Genomic DNA, 19,212 nt, shown 5'->3' with positions numbered 1-19,212 from the left:
GGTAAAGTCAAAACTTTAAATTCGGGGTAAAGAATCTGTCTAGGTATTTGGAGAAAAATTATAGTTAGATGTTGATATAATAGCAAAATATTATTATATAAAAACAAAATTAAATTGTAAGTGGTTTTTTTAGAATGGGAAGATTCTATGCATTGGAATCGAAGATGAAAAAACCATGTTAAAAAGTAAATTTTATTAAAATTATACCAAAAAAATTTGTATAGCAAGTATTGGGATTAGAGACTTCAAGTTTCAGTTCAATTATTTTGACCATTGAATTTTACTTAATTCTTTTATACTTAAATAGTCCTTGCATCATATATACTTATTTAGTATAAACTAGTAAGGGGATGGGTTAAAAATACAATAAGTTGCGTATTTGACTGGGGTCAGCATCCATGTAGCTTCGCCCTGCTTAATCTTATGTGTCACATCCTTTTGGATATTTCTACTACTTTGAAATGTAAATTCAATGTATTTTAACCATTTACGAAAATCTATTTATATCCTTTTTAAATCAAATCCAATTTAAATCCATCAGGTTCAAAAAAATTGGAATCCAATCCAAATCGAATACGAGATTGAATCTCATAAATCATACTAATAAAATCATGCATTATTGCTGTTGTGCTTGTAGTAGCTGCTCTACATAACATAAGCACCCTAAATAGATTGGCAACATACAAAAAAGTGCATGTTCATGTTGCATCCTTTTACACTTTGGAATACATAGTGGAAGAAATCTTCCACAAAAAATTAAACAAAAAAACAAAGAAACCTAGATTGATCCAAATTATGTATATCACATTGGTCGACCTTTTGATATTTATATAGTTATACTTTCATCAATCAACTCGACTAAAAACTTAAACTAAATATTAAAACATCAGAATATGTTGTATATTCTATCACTAACTACCGTTAAAACCTCGCTCATCAGGAAGAGGCGGAGCGACAGCAGCAACTTTACCGCCTCTAACTCCGCCAGCATCAACCGCAGACCTTCCGAAACGACGCCGTTTGAGCCAGCCACAGCAGGATCCCCTATGCTTGATACTCTCCAATGGGGTGTTTTCTTTCCCTATCCAAAATCTACCCACAAGACATGATATTATTGCAAGAACAGCCAAAACTGATATAACACCAAAAAATGGACCTATTGATCCTTTATTGGTATTGTTATGCCATGCATTATTATTATTATTATTATTATTATTTGGTATAGATTGTGTATAAATAGGTACTTCTTGTTGTACTTGTGGTTGTTCTTGATTTGGTAGTAATGATGTTGTTGATGTTGCCATTATTTGAGAAAAATGTTTGTGTAAATTTAGATTAATGGAAGTTTTGATTATATATTTATATGAAAAGATATCAAAAGGGTAGTATTATATTGTAATGAAAAAGTGGTAAAAATATATTTTTTTAAGTAATTTGTCAACTTTTTCTTTAAGAAATAAAGGTATGAAATCCACATGGTTTAGTGCAAAAGAAAGGTAGGGAGTTACATATCCATGTATGAAAGTATCTTTATCCATACCTTAATATTCCCCCATTTGTCTTAATTAGTATAATTTTCTATTTTAGTCTGTTTCACTAATTTTATGCGTTTTTCTGTTTTAGTAATAGTCTTAATCGCTTTTTTTAAATCTCATTCATAAATATATTTTTTTCTCTACTTAAATCACTAATAACTTTTATCATTTACTTATTTTTTTTTTTATCTTAGTCAGCAACTTGGTTTTCTTTCCACTAATTTTCATCAAAAACAGATCGAGAGCATACATATATTTGCTTTTAGTTTATGTTGTTTTCTTAGCTTGTATGAAGTTAGAAAGTGAAGAGAATATTCGTAGTTATAGAGTGAGGTGGAAATAAACCCTCCCATGTGGCTGATTAGCTTTCATCAAGTGCTCAACTTTGTAATTGCTTGAAGAAAGTTATCTATTACCTTCGTCACAATTTTTGTAAGAAATGACTCTAATTGGGCCGATCTATTATATATTTTTTAAATATTATAAGTAGGCATTAAGAATGATATAAATAGACATTTAAGATATTGAAAGCATGTACTAAAGATACTGTAAGTAAGCATTAAGAATAATGTAAGTAGGCATTAAAAATACGGTAAGTGGGCATTAATCTATAATGGTTTGGACTTGAAATACGTCTTTCAAGAGAATAGTTGTTCCTTCATTATGAAATACATGCAACTAATAGTAAAATGTTCAATGAAAAATATTATTATCAATAACAAGTATAATAAATAAAGAAAGTATATAATAATTTACTAATCAGTGTATAGTTGTGATGGTCGAATGGTTAAAGGTATAACATTGGAACAACTACATCAAATCTTATCTACTAAGGGTTTGAATCTCTCTTTTTTGTATATTTATTAGAATAATAATAATATCATGCGAAAAATATTACTTTTAATACGTACCATAGATCTAATTTTAATAAACAAATATCTCTAATTAACTAAAAAAAATTAAAACAACAAAAAATGCCTTATAAGAACACAAGATTAGGATAAGTGAAATTTTAAAAATAATAATTCATGGAGTAGATTGTATAGTTAAATGCTTAGTGATATGTCTAATTTGATCTATTAGAGTATTTATTTTCTATTAAATAGAAAAAACTAGCTTGAATACCATTACTTGAAGCAATATTATTCGATTAATCACTTTTTATAATTTATAAATAAACTGATTTGATTTGATGATTATCATATATAACTTTTTTGTAAATATATCATTGAATTGATTAAATGTGTAATGGCCCGGCTTAAGTGACCCAGAAAATCATATGAAAACATGATCCTGGTTTATATAGTGGACACTAAAGAAACATCTTCTCTAGGATCGTCAACGTTCCATCGATAAAGGAATATGAATAAACAGAAATAAAACACACGGTGGTAGCAAACTTACGACAAATCCTATCTTACATCTCGAGAGCCTTTTGGCCTCTAAATAGAGTTAAGCAGAAATAACGAAACGAGAACGAAACCGAACTAAAATTTGTTACACAATTGAAATTGCTACTACTCATTATTTTATTACATAAGAAAATGTTGTCTTGATGATAACGGGTCCTAGGTTGAGTCCTCACTCCAGTCCCCACCTGCAATCAACCTGCTAGTCGTCGTACGACAGCAAGTAACAAGTTCCAAAGAACAATTTCAATACACATCAGAGACTGCATACAATTGTCAAACAGGTTGAATACAAGCAATGTGTTCATCCTAGCATGCAAAGGCTCTAATACATTCATCACTAGATAATCCCAACTTGTAACGTAGCCCGTCCTGTTCGGGTCGTTCAAGTAAAAATTCAACCTTTTGGAGGAATACACTTGGGAGAGCTAATTCCAAGGCAACCACCGACCTAAGACGTTGCCCGTCCTGTGCTGGTCGTCAGAGGTAAAGTATGCATACCCCCATGGTGACCGTAATGATCCAAAACTGCCATGAGAACAATAATTATAATAATCCAAACCAAAATGTTAACCCCTTTGGGTAATAAACGCATAAATCCTCAACTTTCAAGTTAACTTCTTTCAAATTATTTGAGATGTCTATTTCTTATGTGATTTACAATGCCTCGATTAGAAATGAAACTACACTACTTGCATAACCACATAAACAGTATGGTCTAAGCGTGTACCCTTAAGCGCTGCAAACAAACGATGTTCAAGCACGACAGAAATTTCACCCTCTTATGAATCGAGGTCCTAAATAACACACACACACAAAACGATCACGTATTAGAACGTGTTTACACATTTAATCCACTCCATACAACTAAGATACTACTAAGACTTGATAATTTTAAATGTTTTCATCCAATTTTCAAAAGTTTCAAACTTTAAATTTTAACTAGAAACTTAAATGGCCATTTCGGACAGTTTAGCAAATTTAAATGAAAAATACGACTTCATCACTGCGTCCGGAACGCATCAATTACCTTGGATACCAAATTTTATAATTTCTAACATCCAATTACTATTTTTAATTACTTTAAACGTGTAACGAGTTTTTAACACATCGGGTACATAAAACAACAACGAAACATGCCCAACATTTTCGGATCGGGCGCCAATGCCGAGGCAACAGCTGCTGTCCGAAAATTCCTATTATTTTATTATTATTATATTTTTTTTATATATACATTATTCAAATTATTAAACCCTTTTAATCTCATGACCAAAATAAATCTAACAAGAGCAAATTTACAACTACTAAGATAAAACAAACAAGACAAGTTTTTCTATCACTCAACCACTTGATATTTCCACACATATATTAATACACAAAACCTCATCATCAAAGCACAGAAACCATCAAATTAAAAAAAAAATGCCCATCCACAAGATCCTTCAAGAAAACTTAAAATTTCATAAATTATGATAATTAAATTAAATACTTAATTCTCTTAACAAATTAAAATTTTGTAAAGAATCATAAAACCAAATCACCCTTTTGAATCAAGACATATATATAAACACATATATTAATACACAAAACCTCATCATCAAAGCACAGAAACCATCAAATTAAAAAAAAAATGCCCATCCACAAGATCCTTCAAGAAAACTTAAAATTTCATAAATTATGATAATTAAATTAAATACTTAATTCTCTTAACAAATTAAAATTTTGTAAAGAATCATAAAACCAAATCACCCTTTTGAATCAAGACATATATATAAACACAATCCCTCAAGCAAATCAAATTTTGCTAAAGGATTTATAAACTCTTGGATGACTACATTACTTGATCCATACCATTTAAATTTCTTCTAACAAATTGAAATTTAGTTAGAGAAATGTAGATCATAAAAGAAATTTATTTAAATATCAATATAAACTTAATTCTTATAACAAATTTAAACTTTGTTAAAGAATATAAATCAAGAAAGATTTTTTTTTTTATTTTTTTATTTTTATAAAAGAAACATAACTTAATCCTTTTAACAAACTAAAGTTTATTAAAGGATTATTAGAGAAAATTAAAAAAAATACTCAATCCTCCTAAAAGTCATAGGATATCATCATACATAAAATATAATTCATCTTATAAATCATATATATAAAATCTATAATTAACAATTCAACTAAACTTACCCCTTTGATCAAAAGATTGGATGGAATAATAAATGTATTTTTTTTTTCTTTGATGTGCCGAAAACAAGAGAGCAAAGAGGAAGATTTTTCTGAATTTTTTTGTTCACTTGAAAGATAGAAATGTGAAGGATTATGGGATTAAAAGGCCATTAAGAAGGTAAATCACTTAATGTACCATAATGCACAATTATGAGAGGAGTTACAAGACTCCTCCCATGATAGCACCAACCGGCCACCCCTTCACCTCCCACAAGTAATTGTCTATTTTTTTTTTCTTAAAACAGAAAAGAAACGTTACGCGATAAAACGCGTTACCGTTAAAATTTAACTTACTTTATTTCATATAATTATCTTGTAAATAATATAATTTAATAATACTTATTTATTTTATTTTATTATATTTTTTAAAACCCGATAAATTACTGAGTGTTACAAAATAAAACAACTAAACTAAAAGGAAAATGAACTGTAAACTAAGTCCTAAAAGAATTATATTGTGATTTCTTTGACTACATTCCTCATGTGTCTTTTTTGAATGGGTATATAAATTGTTTATCCCTCATTCTTTATAGATTCTTATTATATGCGCAATTTATTATATAATATCAAATAATTACATTTAAAAAGTTCAAATTTCTTCCCTCTCCTCATGTAAACTTATATTTTAGTTTGTTACCAAAAATTGCTACAAAATAATTTTTAAATTGATTGTCTACATTTTTTTAAATGAAAAGAATAGTCCTAGACGTGTAAAGGGAAGTCCAATATCTATTACCTTAAGGCTTAAGCATTGCAGTTTGTAAAATTTGTAACTATTGTCTATAAATCATATCCAACACTAACCAATAGTAAAGGGCTTTACTAAATATCAACATTATTTTTATTGTGTCGCCATTATTTATATATTGAATTTATTATATTACCCTTAATGATAGCTCTATTGCTCTAAATTTTCTCTAAAAAACACTCGAACTAAAATTGAATATCAAAAAAATATGGTTGATGAATTTAATTACCTAATTAATTATTAATTAAAAAATTTTGCTATTAATATTAATATTATTTTTTAATAAAACTTAAATTATTTCATGCATATTAAACCAATTAATCAAAAATTATTATAATTAACTAAATTATTATTAATTATTAATACTTATAAATTAACTAAAAAATAAAATTATTAAGTAAATAAATCAAGACCATTAATACAAAAAGATAAAATCGGGTTAATTAATATTAATTAATCAACTAAAAATTGAAAGTTTATACATATTCACTCTTTTAAACGTAATTTTTGATAGAAAAATCACATTAATGCAAGATTTGTGGCATTAAAAACTAGGCTTCAAAAGCTTTCCAACGGTATATTATATGCCTCATTTTGACAATCAAACGAGAAATAACGATTATTTAAATTTGCTTTGATTTTAAATATACGGGTAAATGAATTTAGTTATACAAAACATATGACTAGACCACGATAAAGTCGCACAAAACATGTGTAACTCAAAGTGGTGTCACAACTCACAACTACCTTGGTAAGCACTCAAAAATAGAAGATCACAGAAGGTTTGGATGCTTCTCTGCTTGAATGATTATGATCTTGCTTCTCCTCATCAAACACATGACCAATGCACCTACACACCATCAAGCACTCGCCATGGTGGACTCAAGTCCCCAAACTTCAACATATAGTTATGGCTATTGGAAGAAGATGAACTACTACGTCGCGATGCAATAGGAGATTATTGATCTAAAAGAAAATTATGATTCGACATAGATGGTAATTGTTGTCATTTAGAGCGTATAATGTTCATCGGAAATTATAAATCAAATAATTAATTTACATAAATTAATTGAAAAATATCTCAAGGTTGCAAAGTTTCTGTTTTGAGCAAAAGTAGTGTTTGCGGATCACGAGTATATAAGAAAAAGCTACTATTTTGTGGAAGCAGAAGGTCGCGGCTCGCGAGTTTCGCGCTGTTTTGTGGGTTTTCATTGCAAAGTTAGTTTATCCGTTTTGTTAGTTATTATGTAACTACCAACGGTTAAATATGGTTATATTAACCACATATATTGGGATGGATTGAATGAAAGAAGACATTAGTTCGTGAATCGATCTTGTGTTTCATGGAGTAACATATTTTAGGAAAGAGTATCTCGCCTAGAATTAATATTAAGTCAATACAAAATCTTCTTTTTTACTTGGTTCGGAATTGAAGATCGGTTTCTCAGAGCTCTCGGTAGTGTACATAAGCATAGTTCTTGATTGTCATATGTAATTTATTTTCTACTACAAATTTGTAACTTTATTTTATTGTTTATTTAATAAATTAAAGTAGTATTTTACAAGAGTAATCCTCACCGGCAGATTTGCTCCAAGGTGTAACACTACATAATCAAAAATTGGCACTATCAATTCACACTTAAGACTTTAAGAGTATTGCACACCATAAACTTGACTAGCTGATGACTATTGAGTATTGACTAAGGCTATATCTATATGAACATCCTTCCCTCTCAAACTAAAAATTGCGTATTCTTCTTCTTCACCATTTTTCTTACAAAACCACCAAAATACATGATCACGTACTCAATAATTTAGCTACAAAAATGTCTTACAAATCTCTCAATCATATCACGATCTCTGATATTGAATCTCAAGGCATACCATCTGAAATTGCTGTTCAAATTCACCATAAACTTACCCAGATTATCCACGATTATGGGCCTTCTTCCTCAAAAACATGGCAGAACATCACAAAACATGTGTTGAATCCAGAACTTCCATTTTCATTTCATCAGATGATGTACTATGGCTGCTACAAAGATTATGGTCCTGATCCTCCTGCTTGGTTACCAGATTTGTAAGCACCTACCTAAACCCTTTTGTTTATTTGATTTAGTTATTGGGTTTTACTCATTTCAATGGTTTGTTGTAGAATTGAGCTTTTTTACAAATGAGATTGTTGTGAATTGTAATGTTTGGTATGACTCCATATTATCTTTACCCAGTGCTCTTGACTCTTGAGTAGCTCCCACCTAGGCCCGTTGGGGTCGGATGTACTAACGAATTGATATATGTTCTATGTGTGCTGAACAAACTTGACCATCATTGTAGGGCTTTCAATCGCATGACTTGGGTCATAGCCTTGGCAGGTCCGAGCATAAATTCCTTAGTCTTGATGTTAAGTGATAGAGTAGGTTGTTTCCGATTGATTCTGGGTATAATCCATTATAATTTGGGAGTTGGAACCAAATAATCTTTGACCCCAATGAAATAAGGACATAATATTTGGTATGACTAATAATCAATACTCTATCCCATTAGGATTGAATCAAAGAGAAAGTGAGAGTTTTTAAGAAAAAAGCGAATGATGGTAATAAAATACTAAATGAAGAAAGAGAATGAATTGTGTGGTTGAAAATAAAAGAGAATTAAAATGTATGAATAAGATTAAAAGAAAGGGGTGGGTCATTGTCAAAAAATAGAAATAATGCAAATTAAGTTGGACGGACTAAAATGACAAATAATGCAAATTGGGTGGGACAGAGGGAGTAATGATAATATTGATTTTATTGGAAATATTACTTATAATCATTGAGTCATTCAGAGATTAATTTGGTTCAGAAAGGTGTTTGGATGGATAGTATATTTTAAGTGGTAGTTCGATCACCTAATCCTTGTTAGTTCTAAATGGTTTTAATGTGGTATTCTTTCTGTCTATCAGACTATATGATTGGGCTAGCTTTGTTTGTTTATTTTAAGTGGTAGTTTGATCACCTAATGTGGTATTCTAGTGATAATTGTTTATTTCTTGGATATTTGATTTATCTTTTATTTCCAAACTGTGGCCGGAGATAAATTCTCCATCTTTGTGATTGAAGTTCTTTTCCTAAAGATTGATATGAGTAATATCAAAGTAGAAGGTAGGATTCAAGTAATTGATTCAAACTGTAATGAAATTGATACAATTTGATTTTAGTTATAGATTCAAGCTGTAGTTTTTTACCTTGAGGTTTGAGGAAAACTAATTTCTACTAATGTAACTATTCTTCGTAATTTTCTTACGTTGACTCCATATCTAATTTCGTCCACTAAATGCAATGTTATTGGTGAATGGCATGCATCATGGAACTTTTTCTTAGATAAGTCTTGGAACTTTTCTTGATGTAGGCCTATTATAATTGGGAATCTCAGCCGCTCATGCACATGTACTAACATTGGTTTGTACTTCTTCGTAGATGTCTTGGTCTATAAAGATATACTTACATGATATACAGTTTCTTGTCATAACCCTCTTAAGTAGTATATGTCATATGCCTTCTCCGGATCAATCAAATTCAAATTCAGTTGTTAGTGTATACAATTAAAGGTTGTCTGCACACTGAAGTGCTATGTGCTGATAAGTCAGTATTAGTGTGTATTTATCATATAAATGTTATTTTTTGAAAATAAGGCTCTTAACATTCCTTTGTATAAATAAATCATTGCTCATATGATGCAGTGAGATTCTACTAGTTCGCAGTTCAACTCTAGTAATTTTGTTGCTATGTGCATGCATGATATATTGATAATTAGACACTGATGTTTTAGCTGTCCTGCATACTTGTGAGACTTTTTCCCTTAAAGATGTTGAAAAGTGAAGCATTGTTGCAACTTTCATAGGAAAAGTGCGCGACTAACTAATATTGGCCAGCTTCTAGAAAGACGAGGAAAAGAATTTTTAAGGTCGAAATATGAGGATCCTATGTCAAGCTTTTCTGACTTCCAAGTGTTTTCTGTCTTGAAACCTGAGGTATTTCATCTTGCATGTTATTTTGAATTGTAAATGAATATCAAGTCTTCATGTCAATCATTATTCAGTGCAAACATATTCTTTGTTACTGTTTCATAAATAAATATCTATCAGGTTTACTGGAAATGCATACTGGAAGAGATGGGTGTATCATTTAGCAAGCCCCCTTACTGTATTTTGTATGAGAACTCATCATACCCCGGAGGCCAATGGCTTCCAGGATGTTTCTTGAATCCAGCTAAAATTTGCTTGAGTTTGAACGGAGAGAGGAATTTAGATAGTATTGCTGTTTTGTGGCGCAACGAAGGGGAGGACAATATGCCTATAAAGAAGATGACCCTTCAGGAGTTGCGTGGAGAGGTGTGGTATGTCACTTTGTCTTACATAGTCTTATAAATATGCTATCCTCAAAACCTATGATTTCGGTAACGGGTTGGGTCTGATCTGTTACAAATGGTATCAGATATGAGCAATTCGAGTCTGCTCTCGACTCCAAAAGGACTTTTCCTTATTCTCTTATTATTCCCAAAAGCTAATCAATTATTTCAAGGATGGCTCTATATATAGCCAAAGCCCCCAAAATACAACTAAAAATAACAACTATTCTAATTACAAAATACTAAGACTAATTAATAGTGAAATATCGGTAATGCCCTTGGACACTTTGACCCGAGTTATAATAGTGCTATTGTAAACTGTGATGACATATGTTGCATTGGTAGTTGGTACATTCATGACCGTAAAATCCTTTACTATTTTCCATTGAACACTTATAGTCATCCATGAACATTGAACACTTAATATATGGTTCCCTAACCTAGATGGCTTGAAATCCATGCACACTTTTAATTATTGTCAATATACCAATTAAGTGCGGTAGTTGCTTTGTCCTCAACAACAAAAATGCCAAAGACTTGACCCATCAGATGGAACTGGTTGCCAAAACCAATAATCTGTGTCATGTGCTTGTGCACAATGATCTCCTTCCCATATTGACATTTATCCATAGTTATATGATCCTGCTAACCCATTTATTTAAAGCATTGTAATTCACTCCATGCAAGTCATATTTGGTCTCCTAAACTCATTTAAAATCCTCATATTCCCAACTTTTCATTTTCTTACTGGTGATCATGTGGATGATTGTGTTCAGCCCTTTGATGTTTGTGATGGGACAATGGTGCAAACAGTGAGGCATTCTGTCATTTTAAACTCATTGGCATTCTGAAATACTACTTCATTCAGAAGAGGGTTTTTATTATACCGTTCTTTGTTCTTATGGGCTTCAGCGGCACAGCATAACTAACTTGAGTAGATTATGCTAATCTCCTATTACTTTTGCTCGCAAAAATTTTAATTTCTTTTGCATCATATCATTATCTGAATATTGTATAAATTCTGCAGGTTGGTTGCACATGCACTTGATGCACTGGGTCTGCCACAGGGATCAGCAATTGCTATAGATATGCCAATGAATATTGATTCCGTTATAATCTATCTTGCTATTGTTCTTACAGGCAATGTAGTTGTCTCCATTGCTGATAGTTTTGCATCAAGTGAAATAGCGACAAGACTAAGAATAGCAAAAGCAAAAGCCATATTTACACAGGTATTGTTGTCCCCTTCTTTTGAAATCTTGAACTTTGACACCCTTCAGCTTGATGTTCCTCTTGTCCTCTTTCAGAAGTAAAATGAAATTTCTATTACTACTTTATAGGATGTTAGATGAACGCACTCACCTGTTCATACACACGTATATAATAGAAGTAGCTCATAAAATATCTTCTATGATTTTGTGATAATCCCTCTAGAATAGATCTTGTATGGCAAACCTGAACAAGAACAAAGGGAACAAGGGAAAGAAAATAGGGAAATTGAAGGAAGAAATAAGACAGAAGGAGAATGTTAACACTTTGGAACGCCCATGGCATTTAAATATTGAAGTGAAAGATAGGGGGACAATTTCTAAAATTAAAGGAGAATAATCATGGGTAATAGAAAAGCCGACAGAGCAGGGACATTTAATTTGAACTTTAACCTTTTCCTTTTCTTTTCTACTTCAATTAATTGTGATGGTTAAATGGATGTTATGAACTTTGATGCTTCTGCTTCTGCAGTTCTGTGCTGTATAGTACCTCATACTTAGATTCTTGTTGAATGCTGTACCTCATATATTCGCTACTATCTCTTTCTAAGAAACCAAAACGGTGGTTAAGCAAGTGATGAGAATTCTAAAATCAATGTCTTAAAAGTGCTTTTCCGAAGCCAAATTTTGAATGTGTCTTTTGTAGGCCATTAGGTCTGGAAGAATAGCTAGAAGAGCATCATTTATTTATCATAATATATGAATGCTTGTGATGGACAGAGCTGGAGATTTTGATTAACATGATGAAACTTAAGGTTTTGGACTCAGGTGCAGGTTGATTAGATATAGCCTTATTTTGGTCTGAGAAAAGGGAAACTTTGCTATGAAGAGATAGAAGCTGACTGAACTTTTATAAGGAAACTTTGGACGCTGAATGGGTCTTTAATGGTTTTGTACAATTAGGATCTCAACGAATCATCAAATTATGTCTTTTTTAGCAAACAGACCCAATATCTCAATAGTGGCTGTTTTGAAGCTCTTATGTAACTTGTATTCAAACCACAAAAAGCAATCTTGTCAGATTTCACTAGTATGTAAATAACCCGCATTTCAATGAGTCCCTTAACGGCTTCTCACTTGTAGCCTTATATTGCAATTACTAATGAAATATACTTGCTGAAGCCCTTGTGGATCAGCTTAAAGCGAGGTTATAGTGAACAGGTAGCTGTTTTTTGCATTTCTTAGTGAACTTTAGATTATTCACCATACTGCCTTTGAAATCATTACTACTTAGATGGAGATTATGATATCTGTCAAGAATTTTTAGTGTTATAAAATAAGCCCAACTTTAACTAAGCCTACCACTGACTTCTAATTTTAAATATTCTTCAGGATTTCATTTTACGTGGTGGGAAAAGTATACCCCTTTACAGGTGTGATTTCCATTACACTTAGGAAGTGCTTCTTCTCTTGCTACTTTATATGACAGCGAGCAAATTGCTTCTGCAGGAGAGTTATTGATGCTCAATCACCCATGGCAATAGTTATTACTACTAGAGGATCCCAATTTAGCACAGATTTACGTAGTGGTGACATTTCCTGGCATGATTTCCGAGAACGTGTAAATAAGTATGTTCCCTTGGCCTTCCTCATTTTTTATATTTTGCTTTCTTTCGTCTTTCCTTCAACCTCACTGATATAGCTCAGAAACAATAGTTATTTGGCTGTTAAATCGAGTTACATTAATTACAAAACGAATAAATTTGTTATAAATGTCATTATAGCCAACTGTTAATTTTGAAAATCCTTTAGATTTTCCTTTTTTCCTTTATATTCATCTAATAAAAAATAGGGAGGGCTTGCACATGCAATCTTTCTTTCTGGACTCACCTCAGCTCGTCAATTTGCAATTAAAGGTCAATCGAAAACAACTTCTTTGTTATTAGAAGAGTAAGTATCTGCACAACTAACCCCCAAAACCTCATGTAGGCGGGCCGCTGCAGCCACTTGGCATTGGGGTAATGGAATGTTGTTGTTATAAAGAGCTACCTTGTTTCTCAAGTACTCTTTGATTTGCTGCAAACACACATTTTTTACTGGTTTCGCATAGGGAGCATCTAATACAATTTATGTTAATTTTCAATAGTAACTTTGAGTACTCTTTATTCTCAAAATCTAGTTTTGTCCTGCCAGAACATAAGAAAATTAGAAAAATAAGATATAACTACCTTTAGTTTCTTATTTTATCCACTTTTTCCCAAGAAACTTACTTAGGAAAATCCAAAAGCTAACAAACAAAACAAAAGAAAGGAAGTGGTAATAGATAACATCTCATAATTATGACAATGCTCTTACTATGATTTTGTATGGGGTAATACTAGTTCCGTTACGTTTCATAATTTTTCCATTTAGGTTTGGGCTCCCAAATTAAAAGTAAAATTCTAGGGGTTGATTACAGTAGTTGAACTGCACCTAATGTGAGTCTTACTAGTTGCTCTTAGATTTCCATTCTCTTTTTTTAATCTATTAAATAATGGTACTTTCATCTTCTAAACTGGAGAAGTAACCGTAAGGTTAAGTGGAATATTTATTTTGAAACAATCAATAGTGAAAAGAACAACTACCTTCAAAAAAAGAAAATGGAACTAGTAATTAAAAGGAGGGAGTGTGTACAATTAGATGATTGAAAGTGGAACAACTGATAGAAAGGAACGAATAAGGGAGTGTGTACAATTAGTTGATAAAGCTCGTACTGTTTTGCAATAATTTGATGCTATGCTCCCTCTTGGTCACTTCCTCTTGTGCTAGCTTATAACATAGAGAAGGATCATTGAATGTCGAAACGTTAGTTCTTAAACAAGCCACCCCTTTTTAAATATTTGCTCCCTTTCATGATGAGAATTTAGTCATGATAATCTTGCAAAGTGTTGTCTATTGAGATTATCACACAAATGATAAGTTTTTCAGGGGGGAGGGGTGTGGGATCGTGAAAAAGAGTTTGTCAATAATCACCTGATCTTTGAATCTATACAACTAAACATGAATTTGCAGGGGAGGGGAATACAGAGCTGTGGATCGACCAGTGGAAGCTTTCTCTAACATTCTTTTCTCATCTGGAACCACAGGTAGCCACAATATGAGTTACTTCTATAAGTGTGAACTGAAGTAATTCCTACATTTTACATTTATACATCTGTTTGAATTTCTTCTCACAAGATGTGTGAATTCCTTGTAGTGCACTCATTCTGAAATTGAGAAAATATGGTATGAAACTCTTTGAAGTTTTCTTACAACTAGGATTTCTCTTTGCTATAGAAATTCCTGTTAGAAAATAGTCCCTAGGATTGAAATGCTTATTTTTGATGATTTGCATGTTGAAAATATATGACTGTGTATCTATTATTTCTCTTTGCTTTGAATTTGCATGATGATTTGAAACATGATTTAACATAATCCAAACATTTGTATGTTAAACATATTTTGCTCATGAGACGTTACTCTTCAATGCCCTATGAAAATAATCGGCAACCATTTAAGCATATGCATAAGAATAAAATACATGACCATTTGATACTCTAGGATTTCAGATATATGTATTACTAGAACTTTTTTTAAAAAAATAAAAAAAAATAAAAAAATAAAAAAAAAAAGATCTTGATGAATGGGACGATGGGTAGAAGGGTTGCAATAATCTCAACCCATTTCTGACCCAACCCTAACGTACCCCTTTTGCCGACTGCTAAGAACCCATGTCTAAGCGGGCTTCATCCATTTTTTGGGTTGAGTGGGTCGGACCTCCTAGTCTCCAATGGGTTAGGATGATATTGTTAACCCTAGTCATGGAGTAAACAATGAAAATTAGTACAAGTGCATCCAACCATTGCATATTGTACGAGCTCTATGAAACTTCAGGGTGCTACCGAATTTCATTCTTACAGTATTGCTAGACTCAAGATATGATTCACTAGTTTTGTTTCTCGTGCAGGGGAACCAAAGGCAATCCCTTGGACCCAGGCGACTCCTCTTAAGGCTGCTGCAGATGGTTGGTCTCACATGGATATTCGTAGCGGTGATGTTGTTGCTTGGCCAACTAATCTTGGTTGGATGATGGGTCCTTGGCTAGTTTATGCGTCTTTGATCAATAATGCTTCCATTGCTTTATATAATGGATCTCCCCTCACATCTGGATTTTCTAAGTTTGTACAGGTAAGAATTTTGTTTCTGTAAGCTTGAAATTGAGTGTGCTTTAATTTGCTACTAAGGTATCTTTTTTCTTCTAGTTTGTTACTTTATTAGCATTTCTATGCTTGCTAGACATTGATGACTGAGATTAATGATTTCTGAAGCAAATAAAAAATATTAAACAATTTGGTAGTGAAAATTTAAAGTCCCTGTCGGCTATCTCTGAATATTATCCCTGACAGGCAATGGAAGGATCATATCGTTTCAGAACTGTCAATGTTTCTTTTATCCTGTCTATGTTAACTGGTGATAGTTGACACAAATCTGTGGTGAAGTACCCTCAGGTTAATATTATGATCCTATCTTCCAAAATTGTGACACTGTGGTGCTTAAAAATACTTAATCAGTGCCATATTTATTGTCCCAATTTTTCCTTCTTGGCATCTCGAAATAATCTTCCCGTTTCTATTTTTAAGTTCAAGCAATTCTCGCTACCCATCTCATTGATCTTTTCTCTCCCTCCATTCCAACAAATTAACCACTCTTTCTTTTTATTCACTTCTCAATCTTTAAAATTCATTTTAGTGACAACAAGGCAATGTAATGTGGTTGTGCATTTAACAACTTAGTATGGTTCTCACTTCTGGAAAATAATTTGCCCTCGCCAATAAGGGGTCTAGAAGTTATTTGTCTGCTCAAAGCAAATTCAGTTAAGTTTTTTCTGTTTAGGCTCTTATACAGAAGTCTAAGTGACAAAGCAATTTTATGTTTGTACATTGCCTGGTGATGGGCAGGAAACAAATAATCTCTGATTTAATGACATATTTGAATTCCTCGAAGCTGAGACCATTAGCTTGAACGTTGAGAAAATATAATGGAAAATTACATAAGGATACGGGGGGAAGTACTAAAATGGAGTTTCCATGAGTCAAGGATTATTTTATGTTGCTAAGAAATTTCCTTCTTAAAGCTTTTCCATTGGAGTTAAAGTCTGTTGTTCTCACTAGTTGCTAATGGAGTTAAAGAACGTAATTTATTCCATCTTTTCCCGCAGGATGCTAATGTAACCATGCTTGGAGTAGTTCCGAGTATCGTCCGTGCTTGGAGAAGTACAAAGTGCACTGTTGGATATGATTGGTCATCCATCCGGTAAGTGATCAACTGTATAATGTGACATTTGAGTTTTGTGAAATCAGTTTTTTAATGTAATGCGATCTATTCAAGTGATTTCTGTACGCGCTCAAATCCTTTTGGGCATATGTAAATATCTCCTTATTTGGAATTTTAGATTTCGCAGCCAAAATTGTAACATAGTGCCTAACGGTCTCTAGACCTCTCTCCTTTTAATTTTGTCTTTTGGGGGTGGGGAACGGAGTTGATCATCTTAAGCTTAGTAGCTTACAAATGAAGTTTTGATATTCCAACTTTTTGGTGCCTTCTAGCTGCTTTGGCTCTACTGGGGAAGCTTCAAGTGTAGATGAATACCTGTGGCTTATGGGGAGAGCATGTTACAAGCCTGTGATTGAGTATTGTGGTGGTACAGAGATTGGGGGTGGGTTTATTACTGGATCTTTACTGCAGCCTCAAGTATTAGCAGCTTTTAGTACGCCAGCTATGGGCTGCAGCCTCCTTTTACTTGACAATAATGGAACTCCCATTGTAAGCACAATAACTTTGCATCTATACTGCTAAACCTATTTTTAAATGCATATTATACCTTCCTATTCTGTTTTTTGACTTCATTTTAGAGTTCTCTCTTGCAATGTTTCGCCATCCGTTCTTTTTCTTTTTTGTTTTTGGGGCGGTGTTAGGGAGTCGGGTGTTTACGGATTCAGCATCTTTTTGTTGCATAGGCTCACAAACTTTGGCCTAATTAGTAGACTGAATTATTACAAGGTGCGCGTTTTGAGCTGTGATTTTTAAAGTTTCTATCTTTTATGCGCAGCCGCAAAACATGCCAGGATTTGGAGAGTTGGCTCTTGGCCCGTTGATATTTGGAGCTTCACATACACTCCTTAATGGTGACCATTACAAAGTCTACTACAAAGGAATGCCGACATGGAAAGGAAAGGTCTTATGCTTTTTTCTAACTAGACTGGCTTTCAAATATGCTATTACACCCATAAACTTCATTCTCCAAATCTTAGAAACACAAATTATCAGCTCTGTGGAAACTGTATATAAAATTTGTGTCTTCCAATCCACGGAAAGGAAGGCAGATATTCTTCAACATTTCCTCGGTTAAGCTTTGGCTTTAAAATTTTACAGAAGGATATCTTCCATTGCATATTTTTTAGATTTTAATTTATATTTTCTCTCAGGTTTTGCGGAGACATGGAGATGTGTTTGAGCGTACTTCTACTGGGTATTTTCGAGCTCATGGCCGTGCTGATGATACAATGAATCTTGGCGGTATCAAGGTCTACTGTTACCCTTAAGTTTTTTTTAAAAATGGTGTTTTTTTCATTATTGCCTTACTGATACACAGCGCAAATCTGCTGAATATGCATGCTTCGGCAAATGTTGAGAGGTTAAAAAATAAGGAAAAATTACCAGAAATAATACAATCTTTTACTTAATTCCTAAAAATCTACAATAATACCAACTTTTGATTAATCATAAATAATACCAACTTAGGAGGTAATTTCCTAAAATATCCATAACATTTTAAAAATCAACTATAGGAGATTATATGTAGTTGATAAACTAAAGTTGGTATTAATCTAGGAAAAAACCCCTAAGTTGGTGTTATTCATAGTTAATCAAAAGTTGGTATTATTGTAGGGAAATTAATGAAAGATTGTATTATTTTCGGTAATTTTTTCAAAAAATAAAGAACGTTGCTAATATACTCTTTCTTTGGGGTGCTATGCAAAACCATTTTCATTTTACTTCATGGTGATCTGATTAGAAGTGCTAACAATACTCCCTACGTTCCTTTTAATTTTTTTTTGTGGCCCGAAACCGTTTGTGCAACAACCCAACCTCGTCTAGGTCGACAAGAATACCCATGGGGTTGTAGACTGGCCCTACAAATCAACATAAGCTTTTTCTAAAGCACTTTATCCTCACTTGTATGCACCCTGAGAGCTTCCCATTAGGTCACCAATCCTCAAACTACTCCACACCAAGCATAATTAACCATGACATATCGCATAGATGAGACTAAGATGGTTATAGAGCTGCTACATACATGACATGATTTTGATCTGCAGCGTCCGTATTCTCATGCTGTAAGAGTTTAGATTCTCGACTTTTACCAGCATTCGTTGTAATGTGAAATTTTGTTAGTACAAGCTAAGTTGGAAGTTCCTCATATTATGCCATATGGAAGTTCCTCAGCTCTTCCTTGTGCTTCTTCAGGTAAGTTCCATCGAGATTGAGCGTATATGTAATAGAGTCGATAGCAGCATTCTAGAGACAGCAGCCATTGGTGTCCCACCTCCTGATGGAGGGCCTGAGCAGCTAGTGATTGCAGTTATTTTCAAAGATGCAAGTAAATCCATGCCCGG

At 32.8% G+C, this 19,212-nt stretch overlaps 2 protein-coding genes across 2 annotated transcripts in view; one reads left to right on the top strand and one right to left on the bottom strand.

Annotated features, from left to right (window-relative positions):
• Window positions 1–626: 626 nt before the first annotated feature.
• On the bottom strand, window positions 627–1,326 carry LOC130798433 (uncharacterized). The gene has a single exon (XM_057661414.1). The coding sequence runs from the start codon at window positions 1,302–1,304 to the stop codon at window positions 912–914; it is 393 nt and encodes a 130-aa protein (XP_057517397.1). The 5' UTR covers window positions 1,305–1,326; the 3' UTR covers window positions 627–911.
• A 6,258-nt stretch (window positions 1,327–7,584) lies between these two features.
• Window positions 7,585–19,212, top strand: part of LOC130798431 (probable acyl-activating enzyme 17, peroxisomal) — a 12,245-nt gene continuing 617 nt past the window's right edge. Inside the window, exons 1-13 of the mRNA XM_057661412.1 lie at window positions 7,585–8,001; window positions 9,804–9,933; window positions 10,048–10,298; window positions 11,338–11,542; window positions 12,911–12,951; window positions 13,028–13,147; window positions 14,570–14,643; window positions 15,504–15,724; window positions 16,755–16,849; window positions 17,143–17,359; window positions 17,646–17,771; window positions 18,022–18,120; window positions 19,064–19,212. The exon at window positions 19,064–19,212 is cut by the window's right edge and continues 64 nt beyond it. Of these exons, the coding sequence (XP_057517395.1) occupies window positions 7,748–8,001; window positions 9,804–9,933; window positions 10,048–10,298; window positions 11,338–11,542; window positions 12,911–12,951; window positions 13,028–13,147; window positions 14,570–14,643; window positions 15,504–15,724; window positions 16,755–16,849; window positions 17,143–17,359; window positions 17,646–17,771; window positions 18,022–18,120; window positions 19,064–19,212 (1,982 nt within the window). The 5' untranslated portion in view covers window positions 7,585–7,747. The remainder of the gene's footprint in view (window positions 8,002–9,803; window positions 9,934–10,047; window positions 10,299–11,337; window positions 11,543–12,910; window positions 12,952–13,027; window positions 13,148–14,569; window positions 14,644–15,503; window positions 15,725–16,754; window positions 16,850–17,142; window positions 17,360–17,645; window positions 17,772–18,021; window positions 18,121–19,063) is intronic.

This window comes from Amaranthus tricolor, chromosome 13, assembly GCF_026212465.1.
Source record: "Amaranthus tricolor cultivar Red isolate AtriRed21 chromosome 13, ASM2621246v1, whole genome shotgun sequence".
In the NCBI taxonomy this organism is placed as follows: Eukaryota; Viridiplantae; Streptophyta; class Magnoliopsida; order Caryophyllales; family Amaranthaceae; genus Amaranthus; species Amaranthus tricolor.
The sequence above is the reverse complement of the archived record's forward strand: the minus strand, read 5'-3'. Positions and strand labels throughout refer to the sequence as shown.